This window comes from Vipera berus (assembly GCF_964194415.1).
Source record: "Vipera berus genome assembly, chromosome: 3".
Taxonomy (NCBI): domain Eukaryota; kingdom Metazoa; phylum Chordata; class Lepidosauria; order Squamata; family Viperidae; genus Vipera; species Vipera berus.
In genome coordinates, this window is record NC_138204.1 from 212,827 (window position 1) to 229,681 (window position 16,855).

Here is a 16,855-nt window from a genome sequence, read left to right on the forward strand (position 1 = left end):
TACCCCTCCCCCCCCCGGCGGCGGCCGGGCCGAGCAACGGCGCGGTTCCCATGGCAGCGACGTCCTTGCCGATCCGCCAATGGGAGAGGGCGCCGGGGGCCGCGGGAGAGGCGGGGCCCGGGAGCGGAAGGCCGAGGGGGCGGGGCCGAGCCGAGCGCAGCAGCAGCGCCACCGCCCCCCCCCCCCGCAGCCCCCGGCCGGCCTTCCCGGGCAGGTCAGCCGCCGCCGCCGCCGCCGCGGGAGGGCCCCGGAAGGGAGGGCGAGGCCCCCTTGACGCTGCCCCGGGCCGCCTGCGGGGAAGACCCCGGCCGGGCGCCGGAGGAGAGCCGGTGGGAGAGGGGAAGCCCCGCCTCGCTCTCCACGGAGATTCAGCCGGGGGGGGATCCCTGCGGGGGACCGACCCCTCCCCCGCCCTCCCTTTCCGGCCGCAGCGCCCTCGCCGGTCCGCCAGCAGGGAGCCTCCTCCTGGGCGTCTCGGGGCTCCGCCGTTCCCCCCCTTGCTCTCTTCGTAGGGCCCGGGGGGGGAGGGGGGGGAGGGGCCGCCCTGAGCAAAAGCCCCGCCGCCCTCCCCCCCCCCCGCAGACGGTGGTCCGGGTGCCCAGAGCGGCAGCCCCCTCCCCTGCCTCCCCCTCTGGGGTGAAGCCCTCCTAGGGGACCAAGGGCGGCCTCCTCTCTTTCTCCCGAGCGTCACTCGGTTTCTTTTACCTTCCCTCCCCCACCCCATAAACTGGGTGGTCTCTGACGGCTCCTGCAGACGCTCCGCCGTGCTGGGGGTCCTCTGGCGGGGGGGGGGAATCCTCTGCTGAAGTCTCAGGTCTCGATCTAGCTCTGCGTGGCTTTAGTCGCCCCAGAAGCCCGGAGGCTGCCCTTCCCCACCCGCCTCCCTCTGGGATCTAGTGTTTCCCGAGGGAACCCTGCTGGTCAGACTGTATCCCAACCAGTGCCCCCTCCCCCGCTCTGTGTGCCCCCTTCATCTGCATGTGGGAAGCTGCAAGTGCCCGGTGGGGCCCAGAGAGCAGGCCCTTGGCTGACCCCTGGGCTGGAACTGGGAATGGGCCTGAGGTTTGGGCCGGTGGCTCCTGCTGCGGAAAAGCCACCCATCTGTCAACCCTTTTCTGTTGTGGCAGGTCTGGAAGAGGGTCCCCGTTTCTGCCGAGAGAGCTGGGTCTCTAAAGACATGCCGCCCCCGCTGGACGTAGTCAAGGTGGCCGTGGAGTGGCCTGGGGCCAATGCCCAGTTGCTCGAGTTTGACCAGGTGAGAGACGGGGCAGGCTTTGACTAAAGGGTACCCAAGTGTTCGCAGGAGTGAGGCCTGGACAGTGAGCCCCAGCAGAGTGGCTGTGGATGATGGTGGGGACAGGCATAGGTTGGCCTAGAGAAGCCTCCTAGCTCACGACTTTTGCCCTTTTCAGAAGCAGCCCCTGGTCTCCATCATCAAGGAAGTCTGCGACGGGTGAGAGTGTCTGCCAGTCAGATCAGCCTCCCCCCCCCCCCCGTCTTCTCAGCTGGGGCCCCAGGAGCACCCTCCCTCTCTCTCAGGGGAAGGAATGGCCAGGCTGGAAGGCTCAAGCGACCTTCCTGTGTTTGTCCCCTGGCAGATGGTCCCTGCCGAACCCTGAATACTACACGCTACGCTATGCCGATGGAGCACAACTGTATGTAACGGAACAGGTAGGTGTGCAATCCTCCCTCATTGCAGTCCTTATCCTAGAGTCCAACATATTCATCCCCCCCCCTCTCTCTTTCACACACGCGCGCACACACACACACACACACACACACACACTCTGGCTGACCGGTCTTAAGCCAGCTTTTGTCTTTGTGCCCTACAGACTCGTGGCGACATCAAGAATGGGACCATCCTCCAGTTGGCGGTTTCTCCAGTAGGTTCCGGCTGCTGCTAGCCCTTGGGGATGGGGCTTTTTTTTTCTCCTCCCTCCACCCCCCACCCCCCGTTTGCCACTTGCTCTGTTTCTCTGTCTGCCGAGCGAGATGGGGAGGGGCTCCCGATGCCTCCTTTTCAGTCCAGGGCCGCCCGCCAACTGATGGACCGGACCCAGTCCCCCAGCTTGGAGGGCCGCCTAGAGGCCATGAAGGAACTCGCCAAGCTCTCGGCAGACGTCACCTTTGCCACCGAGTTCATCAACATGGACGGCATTGCGGTGCTCACCCGGCTGGTTGAGGGCAGCTCCAGGCTCCTCTCTCAGTAAGTGCTGGGCTGCTCTTCAGTCGGAGCCCCTCTTGTTCCCCCACCCCACCCCTGTCTTTGCAAACGCTCCTGGCACCATTGCCCAGGGCAGCCCAGCAGAGGAATGAGCCTCCGGTTGCTCCAAGACCTCCTGGCTGTCGGGGAGTGGCTCTCCAGGGGAGGCGAGGAGGGCCTCTCCTAGGGATGGGGAAAGGATGGCAGCAGGTCATAAGGCTTGTCCTATTCCTAGAAAGCCCAGGAAAAAGGAAAGGGAAGAAGGGGGCCACCTAAGGGCCACGTCCTGTGTCCCCCCCCCCGTTGGGTATAGACTGCTTTTAGCCGGTGGAGGGTGCGCTCAGGGGCAGGGCCTTGTCTCCTGAAGCCCCCAGGCAGCAAGGGTGACCTCCTCCATGGCCGTCGCCCGCTTTGGCTGGCGGGAGCATCACCAGTGGGGCCCTGTCAGAGAAGAGCCGAAGGGGTTGTCCGAGGTTTGACAGCCAGGTGAGAGAGAGCCGAGCAGCGGCCTGCAGACCAGGAAGCGTGGGCTGTTTGTGTCTTCCCCTGCAGCTACGGCGAGACGTTGGCCTTCACCCTGACGGCCTTCTTGGAGCTCATGGACCACGGCCTCATCTCCTGGGACACCATCTCCGTCGGCTTCATCAAGCAGGTGCCGTCCCCTGGGAGGAGAACGGGCACGTCCTGGTGAACCGGGCTGGTGCTGACCGGGGGTTCCCTCTGCCGGCAGATCGCAGAGTACGTGAGCCAGCCGACGGTGGACGTCTCCATCCTGCAGCGCTCCCTGGCCATCCTGGAGAGCATGGTGCTGAACAGCCAGGCTCTCTATCAGAAGATTGCGGAGGAGATCACGGTCGGGCAGCTGCTCTCCCACCTCCAAGTGTGAGTGTCCCAGGGCTTGGGGCTTCCCCTTGCCCGCCCCCTGGCAGAGCTGGACGAGTTCTCTCTCTGGATCTCCCACAGCTCCAACCAGGAGATCCAGACGTACGCAATAGCGTTGATCAACGCCCTCTTCCTGAAGGCTCCCGAGGACAAGAGGCAGGTAGGTGGCAGGAATTGGGGGTGGGGTGGGGGGGAAGGGATGCCCTGTCCACTGGGGAGAGGGCCAGCGGAGGCAGGCCTTGCTCTTTTCCTGGAGGGGAGAACCGTCTCGGGTGGGGGCTGGCTTGGGCATCTGCGTGTGCACCCCCTCCATCTGTATCCTGTGAAAGGCTGTGTTCCCCCCCTGCTTCTCTCTCCCCCCCCCCCGGTCTGCTGATTCTGTCATCTGCTCCTTTTGTGTCTGTTTCTGCTTTCCACCCCAGGACCAGCTTGTTAGTCCGCTAGACCTGCCCTGCACTGTAAGTCGATCCCTGTGTCAGAGAATGGAGGCCCGGCGGGCTCCGAATCTTCTCTTTCAGGGTGCTGGGGTGCACGGAAAGCCTCGGAGAAGCAGGGGGCCACAGGGGCAGGAGGCTACTCCTGCTGTGGGGTCTGAGAAAAGCCTGGGGTTTTGCAGATGGCTTCCCTGGTGGGCTGGGGAGCAGCACAGGCGGGCAGGGGGAGGTCCAGAAGGCAGCTCCTCTGTCTCCCTTCCTTCCACCACCCGCCATTTCCTTTGTACCTTCCTGGCAGGAGATGGCCGAGGCCTCCGCCCAGCTGCGTTCGGCCGTCCTGACGGTAAGGCTTGGGGCCAGAGATGCCCTCCCTATTTAGCGCTGCTGTCCATCGGCCTTCCCTTCAGCTGGGCCTTACAAGGCCTCGCCCTGCAAGGCAGCTCGCCCTTGCCAGTTAGCAGGCAGCGTGCCGGCCGCAGCAGTCTGGGCCAGTTGACAGCTGCGAGGCGGTGGGGGCTGCTCCTGCTGACTGTTTTCACACTCCCCCCCCAGCACGTCATCCGAGGGAACCGCCCGATCAAAACCGAGATGGCCCACCAGCTGTACGTGCTGCAGGTCTTGACTCTCAACCTCCGGGAGGAGCGGATGATGACCAAAATGGACCCCAGTGACCAGGTGGTGGGCAGGGTAGCCCCCTGCGGCCTTCAGGGCGGGTGTCCGGCTGCCACCCCCACCCAGACTCACCATCCCCCTTGTCCCAAGCAGGCCCAGCGGGACGTCCTCTCAGAGCTGCGCAGGATTGCATTCGAGGCCGAGGCCGAGAGCAGCGGCGTCCCTGGCGACGGGGCAGAGAAGCGCAAGGCCATCTGCACCAAGGACTACAGGATGCTGGGCTTCACGGTCGGTTGGCGGTGTGCAGGGAGGGGAGCCCGGCCGGTTGGGCTGCCAGGCCAGGGCCCGAGAGAGAGACCCTTTTGTTTCCTCAGAACCCCCTCAATCCGGCCCTGGACTTCCTTCAGAGCCCGCCAGGCATGCTGGCCTTGGACAACATGCTCTACCTGGCCAAACATCATCGGGATGCCTACATCCGAGTAAGGGGCCCGGCTGTTCCCCACAGGGGACCTGCGCAGGCGGCCACCCGGCTCCCCCTCACCCTGGACCTCTCCTCCTGCTGCACAGATTGTCCTGGAGAACAGCAGCCCGGAGGACAAGCACGCCTGCCCCTTTGGGCGCAGCGCCATCGAGCTCACCAGGATGCTCTGTGAGGTCCTGCAGATTGGAGAACTTCGTAAGTGGGGTCTGGTGGGGAACCCTGGGAAGCCCCCCCACCCCCCGAGGAGCCATTCAGGGCTGGAACAGGAGGAGCTGCTCCCCTTCTCCTCGGAGCCCCGGAGGATCTACCGGCTAAGGCCTCTCCCTGAGCACCACTTGGCCCAACCGGATGTGACCCAATGGGGATGTTGCAGACTCAGAGGGCTGCTTCACGTGGCAGCCGTGGAGTGGCGCATGGTTGGGGCAAGGAGGGTTGTTAAGATGCCACTGGCTGCCGCGGGGGGGGGGCCGTTCACTTCCCAAAGGTTGGTCGGAAAGGTAAAAGCTCTGCCTTGCCATTTGGCGCCTCAGCGGCTATGAGTATCCCTGTGTGTTCAGCTGGGATGTTGTGACATTTTTGTGCAGTTTCTCACGTACACACAGTGCACTTCCTAGTGCTTTTCTGCTGATGCAGTCTGGGAATATTTGCCCTAGATCTCCCTCCCTCCCTCCCTCCCTCCCTCCCTCCCTCCCAAAGCTCAGCCTGGGGGAAAGTGGGCCTGCCCTGACGGCCCGCTTCCTCCCTGTCTCTGCCAAGCCAACGAGGGCCGGAACGACTACCACCCCATGTTCTTCACGCACGACCAGGCCCTGGAGGAGCTCTTCGTCATCTGCATGCAGCTGCTGAACAGGACCTGGAAGGAGATGCGGGCGACAGCCGAGGATTTCCACAAGGTGGGTGTGGCCTCCCCCTCCCTCCACAGCCCTGCAGTGCCGCTGCCCTCCTCCTACTCCTCCTCCTCCTCCTCCAGGTGATGCAGGTGGTGAGGGAGCAGATCACCCGGGCCCTGCCCGCCAGGCCCCCCTCCCTGGACCAGTTCCAGAGCAAGCTGCGTAGCCTGGGCTACTCGGAGGTGCTGCGCTTGCGCCAGTCGGAGCGGATGAGCCAGGACGACTTCCAGTCCCCGCCCATCGTGTGAGTGCCTCCGGGGGGGCCCTGGGGGGCGCTGGGGGCGACACGCCCCCCCCTCTGATGGACCTGCTGGCCGGCCTTCCCCAGGGAGCTGCGGGAGAAGATCCAGCCGGAGATCCTGGCGCTCATCAAGCAGCAGCGCCTGAACCGCCTCTGCGAGGGAAGCAGCTTCCGCAAAGTGGGCAACCGGAGGAGGCAAGGTGAGCCGGGAACCCTGTGGCAGTGGGGGGGGCTCTCATGGGGGGGCCTTTGCCGAGACCGTTTCCCTGCCTTGCAGAGCGCTTCTGGTACTGCCGCCTGGCCCTGAACCACAAGACGCTCCACTACGGGGACCTGGAGGAGAACGCCCGGGGGGGGGCAACCCTGGAGTCGCTGCAGGAAAAGAGTAGGCCAGGGGTGGGGCTGGGCGGGGGTGCAGCAGCTCTCCGGCCCGGGGGCGAGGGGGGTCTGCCCAGTTGGGCCTTTGGAGGGCCGGGCATGATGGCCGCCCCTCTTCCCTTAGTCCCCGTGGCAGACATCAAGGCTGTTCTCACTGGGAAAGAGTGTCCTCACATGAAGGAAAAGGGGGCGCTGAAGCAGAACAAGGTACGGGCGTCCCAGGGAGCCCCCCCACCCCAAAGGCCTCTGCCCAGGGACGGTGGGGGGAGGGGGGAGAGGCCTGCCTCCCGGTCCCTGACTTCTCTCCCCGTCCCCAAGGAGGCCCTGGAACTGGCTTTCTCCATCCTTTACGACCCGGACGAGGCCCTGAACTTTATCGCACCCAATAAATACGAGGTGAGCAGCAGATACCGGTGGGGGAGCCCAGGGCTGCTTTTATCCTGCTGGGCTGGCCCTCGGGTTGCCTCCCCTCCGAGGGGCTCTGGAGGCCATCTAGTCTGCCCCTGTTGAGGAAAGGAATTAAATAGGTGCCTGTCTGGCCTTGGCCCGAACACATCCCCTGAACGGGGGAGACACCCCAGCCCCGCACCATTGGCCCCTCTGCTGAACTGCTCCTCTTTCCTCTTGGCTGCCGAGGTCCTTTCCTGAGAACTCTTCAAACTGTGGGCTTGGAAAGCCTCCCCTCTTCACTGGGGTTTCTTGTGAGGCCAGCGAAGGAGCCCCGTCGCTTCCTCCTCCTTTTAGATCGGTCAGAGTAGAAATTTCTGAAGGCGTGTCAGAAATCCCTGCCCCATGCATTTGCACCACCACCTTCGTGGCCCCTCTTCCGCAGACCTCGTCCCTCAGACTGGACGCCTGGCCGTCGCCGTCTCTGCGCTCCCAGCAGAAGCAGCGCCTTAAGTTCCCCACCACTCGGGCCCTCCTCACTCAGCGGTTCCCGGGGCTACCGGCGGTTATGGAGAACTTTTCCGTCTCTGCGAACCGGCGGCAGTGCTGGCTGCAGGGCAGAGGGAGGATGTTTTTCCCGCCGCTTTTGAGCAAATGGAGCTTTCTGTGCTCAGGCGCTCGCCCGCTGCTTGCGCGGCCCAGTTCCCAATGAGTCGCATCCCGGTACCAAGCTGCATCTCTCTCGGGTTGGGGACCCCTGATGTGGAAGATGGCTGCATCGCCCCTCTTGCACCCCTCAGAAGAGGCAGCTCCTCCCCTGCTCCCACTGAACTCTCCTGGGTCATTTCCTGTGGCCTGGGCCTCCTGGCCGTGAGTGCCTGTTTTGGACACCCCAGGGGAGGGTCAGGGGCCCCGGTGTGGGTCACGCTGCTCTTACCTCCCCTGTGGCAGCTGCCTGGAGGGTCCTGGGGGCAGTTCTGGGTCCCAGGAGGACGGGCAGGAGCTGCAAGCAGGCTGCGCTTCTTGCAGGTTTCCAGATTGCGGGGGAAGGGTGGAGACAAGGGGAGGCCCGCTGACCCTCCCCAGCCCGCTTTCTCCTCGTGTCTCCCAGTTTCTTCGGGGCTGACAAGCAGGAGATGGAACTGCAGCCTTTCCTGCCCCTTGTCCTGCTGCACTGAACTAATCTGAAATCTCCAGGCGTTAATAGCCCCCCCCCCCCCGTGGATGCAGGGCCTCCTCTTTAAATGTGCAGGCTGGTGACCATCATCAACCTGGCCGTAACGAAGACTGCAGGTGAAAGGTGTGCTGGGTGAATAAAGTGCCCCTGTCGCCTGGCCTGGGCTGAGCAGGACCGTGAGGGTCTCTGCTCAGGAGCCGCCACAGCGCCTCCCTCTCGCCCTCCGGCCAGGAGATCCCATCTCTTTTGGGGCAGCCTCTTCCTCGGCTGAGGGCCTGCGTGGCGTAGGGAGGAGGGCTCCTTCCCTCTGGCTCTGGTGCCCTGGGGCAGGAGAGCACCAGCCGCCCCTCCCTCCAGGACGGCCCTTCAGAAAGGCCAGGGCCGAAGAGGGCAGCTCTGTCAACCGTCCCTCGCGGGGAGTCAGGATGGTGGTGGCTGGAATGGAACACGGGCTCCCCATGGGATCTGACCGGGCTAAAGTGGGGGTGGGGTGGGGGGAACCACTAATGGAGCGAAAGCTCCCTGGCCTTTATAACACCAGCTCTGCCTCGTTGCTGGTTGAGCTGTGAGAAGATGCAGACCACTCGGGGGGGGGGGGGAGGCCAGCTCTGCCCCATCCTGCGTGTTCCCAGCGTGGGGGCAGAGTGGGACTTTTCTCCCGGCTTTGGTTTCAGAAGGGAAGAAACTTCCTGGGCTGTGATATAGAGAATAGAGCTGGACGGGACCTTGGAGGTCTTCCAGTCCAGCCCCCGGCTCAGGCAGGAGACTATACCGTTTCAGACAAAAGGCTGTCCAGTCTCTCTGTGAACACCTCCAGTGATGGAGCACCCACAACCTCTGGAGGCAACTTCTGTTCCGCTGGTTAATTGTCCTCACTGTCAGGAAGTTTCTCCTCAGTTCCAGGTTGCTTCCCTCCTTGGTCAGTTTCCATCCATCGCTTCTTGACGTGCCTTCAGGTGTTTTGGAGAATAGCTTGACCCCCCCCCTTCTTTGTGGCAGCCCCTCAAATGCTGAAATACTGCTATCATGTCCCTGGTCCTTCTTTTCCCTAGACTGGCCATACCCAGTTCCTGCAGCCGTTCTTCGTGTGTTTTAGTCTCCAGGCCTTTAATCATCTTAGTTTTTCTCCTTTGCACTTCTTCCAAAGTCTCAGCATCTCTTTTGTACTGTGGTGACCAAAACTGGATGCTGGATTCCAGGTGGGTCCTCACCAAGGCTGTCTAAAGCGGTGCGGAGACTTTGCGTGATTTTGGTTCTGTGCCTGGAATCGGCTTCTGGCAGCGCTTGGAGGAGTGGGTCGAGGTGCGGCAGAGGCTGCCAGGAGGGTCTTCGCAGGGGGGGAGGGGCTTGCTCTCGCTCTCTCTTTCCTCTCCCCCCCCCCCGCCTGAGACGCTCTTTTGCTGCCCCCAGTTCTGCATCTGGGTCGACGGGCTCCACGCCCTGCTGGGGAAGGACATGGCGAGCGAGCTGACCAAGAGCGACCTGGAGACGCTGCTCAGCATGGAGATGAAGCTGCGCCTGCTGGACCTGGAGAACGTCCAGATCCCCGAGGAGCCCCCGCCCGTCCCCCGCGAGCCCAGCAGCTACGACTTCGTCTACCACTACGGCTGAGCCGCCTCCGCCCGCCCCCGGCGGGGCTCCTCGGACAGGGCCCGGGGGCGGTCGCGGGGCGGCGGCTGGGCCTGGATCGCCCCCCGCCTTCCTCCTCCCTTCCTTCCTCCCCCATTAAAGCTGGTTTACCCCCCCTCCAGCCCGGCTCCGGCCTCTTATTCTTCTCCTTCGCTCCGCGGGCGGCAGGGGGCGCTGGACGGCCGGGGCGCTCTGGCCGCACGGCCTCTATAGGCGCGGGGGGGGCGTGGCCGGGGCGCTTCCGCCCTGCGCGATGGCGGGGTCGCGGGCGCTGGCGCGGGCGGCGGGGCTGGTGCTGCTCTACTACGGCTTCTCCATCGGCATCACCTTCTACAACAAGTGGCTCATGCAGGTGGGCGGGGCTCCGGGACGGGCGCGGGGCGGTTCGGCCGGCCGCCGGCTCACCGCGTGGCCTCCCTTCCGCGCAGAGCTTCGCCTTCCCGCTGTTCATGACGCTGCTGCACCTGCTGGTCATCTTCGCGCTCTCGGGGCTGGCCAGGCGCTGCTCCCGCCGCTGCAGCGCCGCCACCGCCGGGCGCGCCCTCCTGCCCTGGCCCGCCTACCTGAGCCAGGTGGCCCCGACAGGTGAGGGCGAGGCCGGGCAGGGGCGACGGCGGGCGGGCGGGCGGGGTGGGGCGGGCGGAGGCTCCCGGGACCGAGCGGGGCGCAGCGTCTGCCGCCGGTCGGGGGTCCGCCTGAAGCCCCGCCGGAGGTGCCGCGGGGGCTCCTCTCACGGCGCCGCCTTTCCCGTCCGCAGCGCTGTCCACCGCCCTGGACGTGGGGCTGAGCAACTGGAGCTTCCTCTACATCACCGTCTCCCTGTGAGTGCCGGGCGGCTGGGGCGCTGGGGGACGGGGCTGGCGCAGCCTTCAGCGGCGGCTGGGGCGGGGGGGGGGATGCTGCCTGGCGCTGCACCCCTCACGCCTCCCTCCCTCCTCCGGTCTGGCAGCTACACCATGACCAAGTCCTCCGCTGTCCTCTTCATCCTCCTCTTCTCGCTGATCTTCAAGCTGGAGGAGCCGGTGAGACACCCCCCTCCCACCCACCCCCGTCTCGGCGTTCGGGCAGGCAGCTGGCGGGCAGTGAGCTGGGGTGCCAGCAGCCCTGCCCGGCCTCTGCCCGGCCCAGCTCTCCGCTCACCAGCTGGTGACGCTGCTCCATCTCCTGACAGAGAGCCGCCCTGGTGCTGGTGGTGCTGCTCATCTCCGGCGGACTCTTCTTGTTCACCTACAAGTCCACCCAGTTTGACGCCGAGGGCTTCGCCATGGTGCTGGGGGCTTCCTTCCTGGGGGGCGTCCGTTGGACACGGACACAGATCCTCCTCCAAAAGGACGAGCTGGGTGAGTGCGTGGCTGGGGGCTGAGGGAAGGCAAGTCCTCCTCCCTCCCTCCCTCCCTCCCCCTGACTGGCTGCTGCCCTTCCCGTCCCTCACAGGACTCCAGAACCCCATTGACACCATGTTCCACCTGCAGCCGGCCATGTTCCTGAGCCTCTTTCCCCTCTTTGCCGTGTTTGAAGGTCAGCCACCTGGGGGGGGAGTGGACTCGCTCAAGGGGCGGGGAGGCGATGGCTTCTGGCCACCCCAAGTTGCTCGGGGAGGGGGCACAAAGGGTGTGCTGGGATGATCCCGCCAGCGGCTCAGGTCGCAGAAGGGAGAAGTCCCATCTTGTGGCCCGAGGTCCTGCGCAGCTCAGGAGGGCCCTTTATCCAAAGAGGCCCGTCGAGGGGAGGAGTCTCCGTGCAAGACTCTTGGGCTTCGGCTTTCCATACCGGCGGTTCCACCTCCCCCATGGCTCTTCCCGCTTTTGAGGGCTGCTTTCCAGGAGTCCCGCCCAAGATCTCGTGCTTTGGTCCCTTGTGATCCACTGAGATCACAGATCCTTTCTGCAGGCCCTGCCAAGCCTAAACTTTTGGTTGCCTTCTTCCGGACTGACTGCTGGGCGGGAGACCTGGCCTCCCCCACCCCCCCCATCTGTCTCTGGGACTTTCTTCCGGATGGGCCGGTGGTGGGGCTGGGTCTGCAAGCGAGCCCCCTTCCTGTCCTCTCCCTGTTTCCCCAGGCCTGCCCTTGTCTGCGTCAGAGAAGCTCTTCCGTTTCCAGGAGGTGCACCTGCTGGTGGATCTGCTGGGGAAGCTGGTCCTGGGGGGGCTGCTGGCTTTCGGGCTGGGCTTCTCCGAGTTCCTCTTGGTCTCCAGGACCTCCAGCCTCACCTTCTCCATATCGGGGATCTTCAAGGTATTTGAGGGGGGCGCTTCTCTGGCCTGTCCTCAGTGCATCTCTGGGCCTTTTCCTTCTTCCAAGGCAGCAGTCAAAATGTTGCTCCCCCTGGGAAGGCCTGCCTTACTCCGGCAACTGCATAGAATTCACCATGGTATAAAGTCAGAAAGAACAGAAGCTGAGTCGGGCCAAGCCAGCTGCCTCTGGCTGTTAAGGAGGGCTGTTTAAGGCTGTGAGGGGGACCCCCCAGCAGTGGGACTGAGCCTGTCTGATCAGCCCCCACCGCCTCTGGCAAGAGGGGGTAGCTTAGGCCGGCCTGCTCTGCTGTGAGCTGAGAATGCGCTGCCTCGTCCCCCAGGAGGTCTGCACCCTGTTCCTGGCCGCTCACCTGATGGGAGACCAGCTGACTCCGCTGAACTGGTTGGGCTTTGCCGTCTGCTTGCTGGGCATCTCTCTGCACGTGGCCCTGAAGGCCCTCAGGGGTAAGGAGGGGGGGCAGGGGAGGGGCAGAGAGAGCCTCTTTCTATGGGCCCTCGAAGGGCATCTCACCCCTCCCTTCCCACGCAGGGCCAAAGGGCACGAAGCACCCCGAGGCGCCTGGCTCCCCTGCAGACCTGGAGCTCTTGCTGCTACCGAATTCCCCGGAGGAGGAGGAGGCCCCCCTGCGCTGAGCTGCCCCCTTGGCAAGACGGAGGGCGCCTGCTTTGTGGTGTGTGTGGATTGCGGGCTTCCTAGGGTGGAGCAGAGATGCTCAGCTTGGGGAAGGGGGAGGGCAGTTAGCAGGGCTGCTTCTGCCGCCCCCCCCCCCCGGGCTGAGAGGGTGCCTTCTTTGGGCTTGCCAGGGTCTCGTGCCCCAGACTGGCTGGGCCAGAAGCTGAGAGTCAGGGCCTGCGGATGGCCAGGGCAGCTGCTCAGGAGAAGGTTTGGGCCCTGCGGTGGAGAGGCTCTGGCGGGTCAGAAGAGCCCCAGAAGAGGGCGGCCTCCCTTTTCCACCGATGCCCCCCTAGGGGCAGGAGTTGCTCTGCCTCAGTCCAGGAGGGCACCTGCAGCAAGATGCTCCTGAGCGTTCAGGAGGAGGAGGACTCTGGGAATGCCCGCCGGCCTGGAAAGGGGAGCCAGGTGGCCGAGCCTGGGTGCAGGGCCCCTGGAGCCTCAGCCGGATGCTCACCTCAGGGCGGGCAGGGCAGGTGGGCTAGCTGAAAGCACCCCCCTGAGTAAGGAACCAAGGCAGGTGGAGGTGCGTGAAAGGCAGGGCCCCGATGGGCACGCCCACTGCAGCGATCACTGGGGCTAAGAGAATGCAAGAGCCCCTGAGCAGAGCAGGGGGGCGGCTTGTGAAGAACAAAGGGCTACGTTCCAAAGGTGCCTTTTCAGGAGATGACTGGACTTCCCTTGTGTTTCTTTGAAGTTTCGCTTCCCATCCAAGAAGCTTCCTCAGGTTCTGACTGGGTGGTGGGGAAGGGAAGGATTTATACTCCTTGCAGACAGCTGGTCATTTGCCTCCTTTTAGATAGGAGTCGTTGAGGCCACTTGGAGGTTTATCTGTGTCCTCAGGGTCACCTGAGTGGTGCAGATGGGAGCGGATCCTTCTCGGAACCGCTGACAGGACTCTCTTCTGGACCATTTGCCCTACAAGGAGGGAGAGGGACAGCTGGAAATAGTTAAACGGCAACTATCGGTTCCAGTGCCCACCAAAATGGGAACTGGGTTTCCCCTCCTCCCCAAATAGACCACGTTTGCTCTACTGGGGCACCCTTGGGGTACCCAAATGGCTGAGGGGCAAGTGAGGACTGGAAAGCAGAGGATGGGAAACCAGGGTGCTCTTTTGGGCGCTTCCGGGGGGCTGCCAGGAAGTCGGGGCATTGTCACTTCAGGTGTCCAGTTTGCTCCAGTAAAAGCCCACCAGTGTCACCATCTCCTGCTGTGGGGCGAGACTGGTCCAAGTGCCCTGCCTGGGCCCTGGCAGCCAGGATCAGGCCCAGTGGCAGAACTGCCTGACGCGAGCCGCAGCCTCCAGTAGCTCCATTTCTCGGGGGGGGGGGGGAATGGAAGTTTTTTTAATTCCTTCCTACCGATCTCAATTCATCCACAGCAGTTCTGCTCAGGACCGCCGGCAAAGTGCCATCGATATTTGATAAGTATCAAATTGATATTTAAATTAAATATTTAAACTGATCAATGTTATTTGAGGAATATTTCATAAAGCTACGCACCAAGGGTGCTCATCACTTCTGTGACGCCAAGCAGCTGCGGCTATTCTGCAGCCGTCCGGGGTTAGCGGCTATAGTGACACTTTGCAAAGTAGCCGTAGCTGCCATTGTAGGAATCCGGAGCGGCCAGGCTGCCCCTCCTGGCCTGCTTCACCACCTAGCACCTGATTCAGTTCTGCTCAAGTGGGAGGTTGAGCTTGGAAGGCCGAGTCCTACCTATGTCGGAGCTTCCCAGGACGAGCGTTCGGAAGGGGGGGATGCCCATTGTGCCCCATCTCTTGCCCAACTGAGCCCCCCCTTTCACGGTTGTGGGCAGCTGCTGGCGTTTCCTGTTGTGGTCCACCCTGCTGGAGGGGAGGGTGGAAAGGAGGCCGAGGCACAGAGGTCCAGCCCATCAGCTTCTCCTGGGACACACGGTCTGGGGTGCTCCTCGCAGCAGTCCTGGGGCTGTCAGGATGGCTCCAGCCCTCCCTCCCTCCCTCTTTCCGGAGAGGCGCCCCTTATGCACACCTGCACAGTGCAAGGGGGGGGTTATATGAGCACGAAGACACGCATGGAAGACAGAAACTAACAAGCACCCGCTTGGCCAACACAGCCGCTTAGGGAGCCAGGAATCGGCTCTCCTCCCCCTTGCTTTGCCCAGAGATCGCAGGGCATTGCGAAAGATGGAGAGGACCAAATGCAGGAATGTCTTCAGGATGGCCACAGGTTCTTTACTCCCAAAACTGGTGGGCTCCCAATTTCTCTCTCGCCGTTATTGACTGGACCCGTTTTGCTCTTCGCTTTGTAGGGAGCCTGCCACTGGGCCCGTGTCTGCACTCTTGGTGGGAGGACTTGGTCTCCTACTTCAAGTCGCTTGGCCTTCATCCCTTGATCACAAGGGGGCTTCTGGCCTTCTCGGGTATGGCTAAGTGCTTCTGGGCGATGTTTAACTAACTCCTTGGTGTCAGGATATACTCAGTCAGATTGTTGGGGCCTTTTAGGTTTCCACACCAACCTCCTCTAATGATGGCTAAAACACCACGAGGTCATCTTCCGTATAATCTTTCAAATGGGCCAGATCCTTGGATGCTGGGGAACCTCCCCATACAGAAACAGTAGGACAGGCAGCCATTTATCCCAGTGCTTTGGGTCCTGGCCAGCATATTTCCTGAGCATATTCTTTAGGGTTCTTTTTGTAAGACCTTTGTATGCTATTGTGCATTGTAAGGACTGTCCCACCAGTGTTTTTCCCCAATGGCAACTGGACTTTGTTTTTCCTTGAAGATGTTTCATTTCTCATCCAAGAAGCTTCTTCAGTTCTGACTGAATGGTGGAGAATGGAAGGATTTACATTCCTTGCAGTCATCTGGTCGTTAGTGCTCTTTCTGAGAGTTGTTGAGGCCACTAGGAGGTTTATCTGCGCCCCCGGAGTATCCTGAATAGCGCAAATGGCTGCGGAACTTTCTTACGACTGCTGAAAGGATGGTGGTGTAAACAGGAGATGGGGGTGTCCTATCCCTCCCCCTCTGCTGAGAGGGCTGTTCAGGGTTAAGGTATACGGCCTCTTGGACCCCTCTTTCAAACCAGTGGTCCTCTCTGTCCAGAATGTGGACTTTGCCGTCTTCTGTCTTTCAAATGCAGATGGATTGCTGAACCTGGTCCTGATGGGTTGGTTCTCCTACGTTGTGCCAGGCGTTTGTGAAGTGGTTGCTTTGTTTCTCCAATGTACAGACCTGCGCATCTCTCGCTGTGTGGTACCGCATATATTGTAAGAACTGGTATGCACCCATTTTATTCCCAAGTTTGCATATAGATATTTCAGCAGCGCCGATTGGAAAATGGTTTCTTAATCCATCAGGATCTTGTGTGAAAATCTTTAGCAGCTCCTCTGCGACACATTTAGCGGTCACAGTTCTCTAATGGAACTGCTTCTGGGTACTGAGCTGCACGGCCACCAGGTTATACCTGCTGCCAGGGCTTTTTTTCTCATAGAACGCTGAGAACGGAGTTCCGGCACCTTTTTTGGATGGAACCTTGTAGGGTAGGCAAGGCGGGTTGTATGACGTGTGTGAGTTCCGGCACTTTTTTTTTTACAAAAAAAGCACTGCTTGTTGCCTTTACTAGATTGGGCCTACGGTATCCATGGCGACTTTAGAAAAGGGGATGGGGGCTGAAGGACCCCTTTCCATGGGGATTTTGTCTTCTTCCCCTTGTGGCGCACAGGGTGGGTTTTATACCTCTCTGCCAATTCCTGGCTAATAATAATAATTTAATTTAATTTAATTTATTAATATTTCTATACCGCCCTTCTCCCGAAGGACTCAGGGCGGTGTACAGGGCAAGAATAAAACACAGAAATTTACAAAAACTAAAAGATAATTAAATGCATGCTCGATTAAAATACAATTGATACACAGTAAAAACCCCAATAAAAATGATAAAAAACCCCCACCAATCCCCCCTCAGGCCAGGCCGGCTTGCTCGAACAAGTATGTTTTCAGATCGCGGCGAAAGGAGCGGAGATCGGGCGCCGTCCGGAGCTCAACCGGTAACTGGTTCCATAGCTCCGGGGCGCCCACAGAGAAGGATCTCCCCCTGGGGGCCACCAGTCGGCATTCTCTGACTGGTGGCACCCTGAGGAGGCCCTCTCTGTGGGAACACACAGGGCGCAGGGAGCTTGATGCCGGCAGCAGATGTTCCCTGAGGTACTCCGGCCCCATGCCATGGAGGGCTTTGAACACCATTACTAGCACCTTGAATCTCACCCGGAAGACAACTGGCAACCAATGCAGCTCACGGAGCAGAGGTGTCACATGGGAGTATCGGGAGACTCCCAACACAACTCTCGCAGCTGCATTCTGTACCAGTTGGAGCCTCCGGGTGGTCCTCAAGGGAAGCCCCATGTAGAGAGCGTTGCAGTAGTCTAGACGAGAGGTCACGAGCACGTGAGCGACCGTGCATAAATCATCCCGGCTTAGATAGGGCCGCAACTGGCGCACCAGGCGAACCTGGGCGAAAGCCCCCCTAGTCACAGCCACCATGTGATCTTCCAAGGTAAGCCGCGAATCTAGGAGGACTCCCAAGTTGCGAGCCCTATCTACGGGGGGTAATAATTCACCCCCCATAGAAAG

The 16,855-nt window shown here is 61.8% G+C and overlaps 2 protein-coding genes across 15 annotated transcripts; both read left to right on the forward strand.

Moving 5' to 3' along the window:
- Nucleotides 1-25: 25 nt before the first annotated feature.
- Nucleotides 26-9,435, forward strand: ELMO2 (engulfment and cell motility 2). 8 transcript variants are annotated; one of them, XM_081323105.1, is made up of 21 exons: nt 26-214; nt 1,128-1,255; nt 1,413-1,453; nt 1,599-1,671; nt 1,833-1,883; nt 2,025-2,206; nt 2,756-2,855; nt 2,934-3,085; nt 3,167-3,245; nt 3,508-3,543; nt 3,818-3,862; nt 4,072-4,194; nt 4,285-4,610; nt 4,699-4,807; nt 5,419-5,505; nt 5,583-5,746; nt 5,831-5,943; nt 6,021-6,128; nt 6,246-6,328; nt 6,440-6,517; nt 9,096-9,435. In XM_081323105.1, exons 2-21 carry the CDS (start codon nt 1,178-1,180, stop codon nt 9,294-9,296), a joined length of 2,229 nt encoding a protein of 742 aa, XP_081179231.1. In that variant the 5' UTR covers nt 26-214; nt 1,128-1,177; the 3' UTR covers nt 9,297-9,435. The 8 variants fall into 8 exon arrangements, with proteins under 8 accessions (XP_081179231.1, XP_081179232.1, XP_081179227.1 ...); XM_081323102.1 differs by lacking the exon at nt 26-214 and having other exon boundaries at nt 368-1,255; nt 4,285-4,419; nt 4,506-4,610; nt 5,369-5,505; XM_081323101.1 differs by lacking the exon at nt 26-214 and having other exon boundaries at nt 363-1,255.
- A 114-nt stretch (nt 9,436-9,549) lies between these two features.
- On the forward strand, nt 9,550-15,987 carry SLC35H1 (solute carrier family 35 member H1). 7 transcript variants are annotated; one of them, XR_014025913.1, is made up of 11 exons: nt 9,550-9,666; nt 9,743-9,899; nt 10,072-10,135; nt 10,264-10,336; nt 10,486-10,654; nt 10,749-10,832; nt 11,375-11,550; nt 11,891-12,014; nt 12,100-12,241; nt 15,009-15,277; nt 15,366-15,987. XR_014025913.1 is itself a non-coding variant. In XM_081323718.1 (10 exons), exons 1-9 carry the CDS (start codon nt 9,568-9,570, stop codon nt 12,201-12,203), a joined length of 1,050 nt encoding a protein of 349 aa, XP_081179844.1. In that variant the 5' UTR covers nt 9,550-9,567; the 3' UTR covers nt 12,204-12,241; nt 15,366-15,987. The 7 variants fall into 7 exon arrangements, 6 of the variants coding, with proteins under 6 accessions (XP_081179844.1, XP_081179841.1, XP_081179842.1 ...); XM_081323718.1 differs by lacking the exon at nt 15,009-15,277; XM_081323715.1 differs by lacking the exons at nt 15,009-15,277; nt 15,366-15,987 and adding an exon at nt 12,375-13,727.
- Nucleotides 15,988-16,855: the final 868 nt, after the last annotated feature.